The 6650-nt window shown below is 45.2% G+C and overlaps 2 protein-coding genes across 3 annotated transcripts; both read left to right on the forward strand.

Annotated features, from left to right (window-relative positions):
• The first annotated feature begins 248 nt into the window (after nucleotides 1–248).
• Nucleotides 249–4459, forward strand: LOC119357082. 2 transcript variants are annotated; one of them, XM_037624067.1, is made up of 3 exons: nucleotides 249–1471; nucleotides 2415–3899; nucleotides 4066–4459. In XM_037624067.1, the coding sequence occupies exon 1, from the start codon at nucleotides 320–322 to the stop codon at nucleotides 1040–1042; it is 723 nt and encodes a 240-aa protein (XP_037479964.1). In that variant the 5' UTR covers nucleotides 249–319; the 3' UTR covers nucleotides 1043–1471; nucleotides 2415–3899; nucleotides 4066–4459. The 2 variants fall into 2 exon arrangements, with proteins under 2 accessions (XP_037479964.1, XP_037479963.1); XM_037624066.1 differs by lacking the exon at nucleotides 2415–3899.
• Nucleotides 4460–5262: 803 nt separating this feature from the next.
• LOC119352362 lies at nucleotides 5263–6176 on the forward strand. Its single transcript, XM_037619026.1, has 2 exons — nucleotides 5263–5508; nucleotides 5618–6176. Exons 1-2 carry the CDS (start codon nucleotides 5378–5380, stop codon nucleotides 5877–5879), a joined length of 393 nt encoding a protein of 130 aa, XP_037474923.1. The 5' UTR covers nucleotides 5263–5377; the 3' UTR covers nucleotides 5880–6176.
• The last annotated feature ends 474 nt before the right edge of the window (nucleotides 6177–6650 follow it).

The raw sequence follows: 6650 nt of genomic DNA on the forward strand, positions 1-6650 counted from the left end.
AATAATTTGTGAACATATTTTTATAATTCATTCTATTTAAAAAATTCTAGTGTTCTTAAATTCCTATTTCTTAGATTTTGGTTTTGGTAAATTCCTTTTTCTTAGATGTTAAAATAATTTTTTACTGCAACCGATTAGTTTGAGAAAATCGCTTGTAGGCTAGGCATCGTTTTGACGCACAGCACTTTCAGCCCAACGTAGCCCATTTTTATGTCGTCGGCTCATTTCGCACTCCGCAGCAGCGCACACACACAGCCTAGTGCGAACTCCCACTGCCGCCGCCGCCGCCGCCGCCCGCAGCCCGCACCGACGCCGGAAGATGGCCTTGCCGGCTATCCCCGACGAGCTCCTGGTAGAAATCCTCCTCCGCCTTCCCACCCCAGAGGACCTCATCCGCGCCTCCGCCGCCTGCGTCTCCTTCCGCCGCCTCGTCGCCGACCGCGCCTTCCTCCGGCGCTTCCGCAAGCTCCACCCCGCGCCCCTCCTCGGCTTCCTCGACTACAAAGGATTCCACCCCGCCGTACCGCCTCACCCCTCCGCGCGGGCGGCCAGCGCCGTCGCCAGCGCCGCCGACTTCGACTTCACCTTCCTCCCCGCCCCCTACTGGGGCTGGACCGTGCGGGAAGTCCGCGACGGCCGCGTCCTCCTCGACAGACCCTGCCGTCACGACGAGCTCGGACCCCTCTTCAAGGAGATGGTGGTGTGCGACCCCCTGCACCGGCGGTACCTCCTGCTCCCCCCAATCCCCGATGACCTAGCCGCTCCGGCTGTGTGCCAGATCCTGATAGAAAGGGATTGCTTCGCCGACTGCTTCCTCGCCCCTTCCGGCGACGAGGAGGAGGCAGAAGCTATGGAGGAGGAGACTTCATTCAGAGTTTTCTGGCTGGTGCTGCTCCAAACTAAACGGGCGGTACTTGCCTTCTCTTCCTCCACAGGGCAATGGCGAGCCATTACATCCCTGACTTGCAGCTTACCTGGCTTTGTCTTGTCTACGTGTCGCGCCATTACGCGCATGGCTGCTTCTACTGGATTTCAGGTTTGAGTGAAAAGTTGCTCGTGCTTGACATCCGGAGGATGGAGTTCTCCATGCCTGACCACCCACCATGTGTCAGAGTTTTGAGGGGTGATGTAGCCATCGTGGAGGCAGGCCAAGGCGTGACTGTGATGTTTGTTCCTAAACCTGACACATCTCGGCGTGTTTATACTGTTTGGCGAAACAATGGTTGGAGTTCCACCCAGTGGCAGATGGAGAATGAGGCATTTTCGCTGGATTCTGGGTCCTTTATGATAGGTGCAGTGGGGAGGCACTTGCTCCTACATTATGGCATGATCTCATCGGTCAAGACAGGTTGTTACACGCGGGATGTCAACACACTCCAGCTTGAGAGGGTGTGTGATTCATGTCCCCACCAGTCAGAAGCATATTGCAACTTCCCACCATCGTTATTATCGTCACCGACAGTGTCAAGTGGTAAACTTTTATGCTGCATGATAGTTACCTCCTTTCATTTATAGTTATAACTATCACATAGCCTGTCTGATACATGCTAGTTCCTTGGTGTGATCAGTAATTATTAGTTACATAGTTTACTGGTTGTTGCTTTGTTTGTGCTTGTGGCAAAGCTGGTCAAATCTGATTTGTTTGCCTTCTCTATTTTCCATCCTAAGGTAATTAGACAGGTGAACGGGAGGATCTAACACACAATAAGTAGCATTTTAGGGGTATTGAAAAATCGTAAAAAACACTGGATCACAACAATTGTTTCAGTTTTTATGTCCAAGATAATGGAGAACGGACAGAAGTTTAAATAGGACATTGCTACCTTGAATAGAAGTTTTTATGTTCATCTTTGTGTTGTTTTATCTTAGAAACTTTTATTCCAGTCAAGCAGGACCTATGCTAATTATTTGGTCATCGTTACACCTATAAATTTATCTATATCAATTTCATATAAAAATTATCTTAAGATAGTAAGAGGCAAAAATTTCTTATTTGGTCTCCGATGTGAAAGTTAATTCATTGTTTTAATAAATACTCCATATGATGCTAAAGCTTTAAATGAAATATAGTATTACAAGATATTTTGCATGATGAATCAAATGATATTATTTGCATTTGTTTGGTCATGATAATCTTTATTGCACCTCAAAATGCAAATTTGCAGACACTGACTGAATAGAGATTGATATTACTTTCATGGGATGCTAATGATGGGCATATTGATTATGTTGTAGTTTGCGTCGTGGTTGGAGTTGAGAATTTTTTTTGCCATGTCGTTAACCTTTTTTTGCATTGAGCATCGTGCACTAGCTTTTCGTCCATCAGATTTGGGAACCTTGTCAATAGGCCACAATAGTCGTTTGCTTAATCCCTGTCTTATCCTTTCGTCGTATCTTCCTAAAACATATGTCAGGCCCCGAAACGGTATCATGAACATCTGGCCATCCACTGGAGATCTAAGGGCTCGAGTCATTAAGTGAACTCATCCCTGACTTCCACTTATTGCTTCGCGTCACCTCTCTTCACCTGGAGTGCTTGGAGATGATCCAACAGCTACAGTTCAAACTACCAGATGAGCACTATATACTGACCAACAAAACCTGTTTTAGACTGAATCCTCTCTTACTTTTACCAAAGTGACTATAATAGTGGATTCTTATATGATTATATTAGCGTAAATTATAAATGTTTTTCATGAAAAAACTATTAATATTACTTCTTTCAATCATATATTTTTAATGAAGGCTTTTCCAGAGAAACTAAATAGAGGTTGTTAGTACTATCATGGGATGGTAATTATGGACAGATGAATGGATTGTGTAGTACTTTGTGTTATGTACAGTACATATGGAACAATATCTTCTGCCATGCCTTTAACCCTTGTTGTGATATTCATTGTGCGCTTTTGGTCCATTACATCTGAAAACCCCTTCACTTGGCCACACTGCACTTTTCTGCTCTATCCCCGCTACAATCCTGTCATCCTGTCCTGCATAAGTGAAGCCCTTTCCAAAGCCATCAAGTGAATCCATCCAACCTGCGACCATCAAGTCAACCCATCCAATCTGCGGAACTTTGCTGTCTGAATTAATGCACTTATCTCAGAGAATTACTCGCTATGGATCTGAATTTTGGCATTTTTTTTCTGCACACCATTTTGTTTCTTTTGAATACCAAATTGTTTCCGGTTCACACCTATATCTATGTCCTGTTCTCCTTCACATGACATCTATCTCCTATAGTAAGTTACTAAATTTCCACCCACGAAAACAGATTCACCTATAGTGATTTACAGCATTACTTTCTTCTGCCATGCCTGTCAAAATTCCAGCTTTGTTTGGCTACATGTAGACACAACCTTTTACTTTTCTCCCTGTTTGCAGTGCACTTTTGTGATTCATGTTTCATTAGTCTATCAAATCGACTCCTTTTTGGTACTGAACTCCAATTATTTTACAACTAAGCCTTTGTTTAGTCTACTGGTGCAATTGAACCTACAACCTAGGAGCCTCTGGCAGATCGCTATTGGTGCTTTCTACTGCCTCCGTTCCTAAATATAAGTCTTTGTAGAGATTTTAATATGGACTACATACGGAGCAAAATGAGTGAATCTACACTCTAAACTACGTCTATATACATCCGTATGTAGTTCATATTGAAATCTCTAAAAAGACTTATATTTAGGAACGGAGGGAGTATGTGCCAATGCTATTTATTTTCTTTAATCACCTTCCTCTCCTTTATGTATGTGCTTCCGTCTCATCCATGCCCTTCCTTTGAAGCAGGGCAACACACATACTATAGAGCACTACACAGTTGCCCTGGTTGCTGCATGACCAAGCTTAACTTTACAACTATCATTAACAAAGAAGTTGCTTGCAGAACTTTGCTGAATTTTGTGAGTACTTAATTGCTGAATTTGACCTTGGGTTGTCTATTCATAAGTTGCCTGCATTTTTCGTAAATCTCAATCACATTACAAAGCTTTTCAATCAGCACATCCAATCATTCTCATCCCAAAGTCACCTAGTCTTCAATGTAACAGTGTAATCTTGTGCATGCAGTCCCACGCCACACCAACTACCGAGGAGTGGACGACGCTGTGCCGGCACCAGAACCACGACAATCTGACCCTGGAGGCGTGGAAGGACCTACCGGTCAAGAACCGACGGACCTCGCCAGGGAACTGCCGTGCAAGCGCCGTCGTCTCAGCGGCCGCTCGGGCTCCAGAACCCGTGGAGGCGGGTCGCGATGGACGGGGAGAAGGAGGCTGAGGCTTGACCCGTGGTGGATGAGGGGCCAGATCAAGCTGCTGTCCAGGACTGCTGCGGCCAAGACCTTGGGTGGGAGGGGCTTGCCTAGGGTGTGCTAGCAGCTAGCTAGATGGAGACATGGAGTGACTCGATCCTTTTTGTAAGGTTTATACTATTTGCCTGCTGCATATCGATCTGATTTCTTTGAGTTACCTTCTAGGGATCTAGAGAATTTTTGCATCCAAGCATGAACACGCTACTTCCAAATTCCACTGGATTCTTGTTGATCCACTTTTTTCGGTCCACGCGTGTGATGTTGTAGCAGTCAGGGGCTAAATGCATGGCATCCTGTTTGATCTAGCATGTGGACCAGCACCAACAAAGTTGACCGCTGCAGAAAATGAATGATCACAAAATGAATCCCTTTCATACATTTTTCTCATTTCTGAATCCTGGCTTTCAAATGAATGGTCGCTGCACCATTTAGAGGGAAACAGATCTGGTGCTGCAGCAAAGTCTGATGAAATTGCTGGAAACCTGGACGAGTTGAAGGAGTTGGTACCGAGGATAGAGTCTGCCATGTCCCGAAAGCAAAGCAGAGCAGATTGCAAGGGATACACATGGCCCAGGAAGCATGTGTTTTTCATATATATCAAACTTAATTGTTCCTATAACTTATGCTCCGGGGTGTTGGTTCGTGCTACCAAACCTGGATGGCTGGATCAAGTTCCAATTATCATTCGACACCTGTTATGATGGTGATTATGCACCTTGAATTCTTGCAAATTAATCTGAAGATTTGCTGTTGCTTTATAATATTCGGCGGATCTCTCGTATTTATTTATATTTTCTATATATGGTCTGATGGCTTGTTGGAGGCTGTCAACTAACTTGGTGCTTATCTGTTGGTTGATTATGTAATGAAACCATATCCTGTCCTGTCAGCACGCAATGAAGAAGCCTATTCAGGTTTGCTGTTTTGGCCTTTTCTCTTGGCTGCATTCTCATGTCACTGTCCCGGCAAATCGTGCTGATTCATTCAGCGAATGATCTTGTAGTCTTCTCCAGTTGCAGATCCAAGGAGGGGAGGATAACTAGGCAAGCATACTGAAGAACTCACAACATGAACAACACCGCGCACGGCGGAGCAGGGATGCTTCCTTGGTCGTCGGCCCGCCCTGCAGGTGCCGCGGCCTTGACGGCGCCGCAGCTGAGGCAGATGAGGGCGCAGTGCCTCGTCTTCCTCGCCTTCAAGTACGTTATTACTGTTGGGTAGCAAGCATCTCACTCTCTGCAAGAATTCCGTTGTTTCTTTCATTCATCTCGTCGTGCGTGTGTGATTAACTGATTATATATGTGCCAGGAACCAGATGGAGCCCAGGAAGCGGCACCTCGAGGTCGCGCTCGGTGAGGATGAGATCGACGGAGCCGGCTGCCACGGCGAGACGACGACGACGACGAGCTCGCCTTCTCAAGCCTCGTCGTCCTCTGCCGCACCGTTGCCGCTGCCACACCTCCTGCCCATCTCCTCGCTGCGGCTGTCCCCGCCCGTGACGGAGCAGGAGCAGGAGCAGGAGCAGGAGAATCGCCACCGCAACGACGACCCGGAAGCAGAACATGAGTAATTGATGGTTGTATCCTCTTTCTCCCCACGACTGGGCCATCGACCAAAAATGAATGAGAGGCTCCTTTTGGATACAAAGTGTTGTTCTCATACATACCTATAACAACTTTGATTAGCCTTCTCATACACACACACATATAAACTTTGGTTAGCTTTGTAGCTCATTAGTTTTGTGTTTTGTCGCATCTTTGTAGGTCTTTGTGCGTTGTGTATATCTAGCGAGGAGATGCAAACAAACGACATATCTGTTAAAATCTTTATATGTACAAGATATTGATTAGCTAAGCCGAATTGTGTACACCATCACGCATATTTGTCCAAACTGAAGTACTCTTCCAAATGGTTGGTTAGTTCAACGCACAAGAAAAATACTCAACTGCAGAGTCTAGTACTTGTATATTGTGATGATATTTCATGCCTATATGTTGTAACACTATGGTTTTTTGATACTATGGCTAAGAGTAAGGACGATGACGGCGGCCAGCTTAAAGAAAAATCTGCATGACCTTTATAAGCTCATATACTCAACAATGTCGAATGAAGTTAAGAGTATAGCGGAAAAAAGAGAGTAAGGAAAATGACGGGGACTAGTTTAAACAAAAATCCATATGAGCTTATATTGTTACACGGCGAATGAAGTTAAGAGTAAGGACCATGACAGGGACTAGTTTTCAATGACACCATTTCCTTAGACGCGTGTAAACGCCAATCAAAGGACATGTGAGGTTGTTTATATGGACATTCTAGAAAGGTCGCAATGGCACACAAAAAG

Source organism: Triticum dicoccoides, chromosome 2A (assembly GCF_002162155.2).
Source record: "Triticum dicoccoides isolate Atlit2015 ecotype Zavitan chromosome 2A, WEW_v2.0, whole genome shotgun sequence".
NCBI lineage: Eukaryota > Viridiplantae > Streptophyta > Magnoliopsida > Poales > Poaceae > Triticum > Triticum dicoccoides.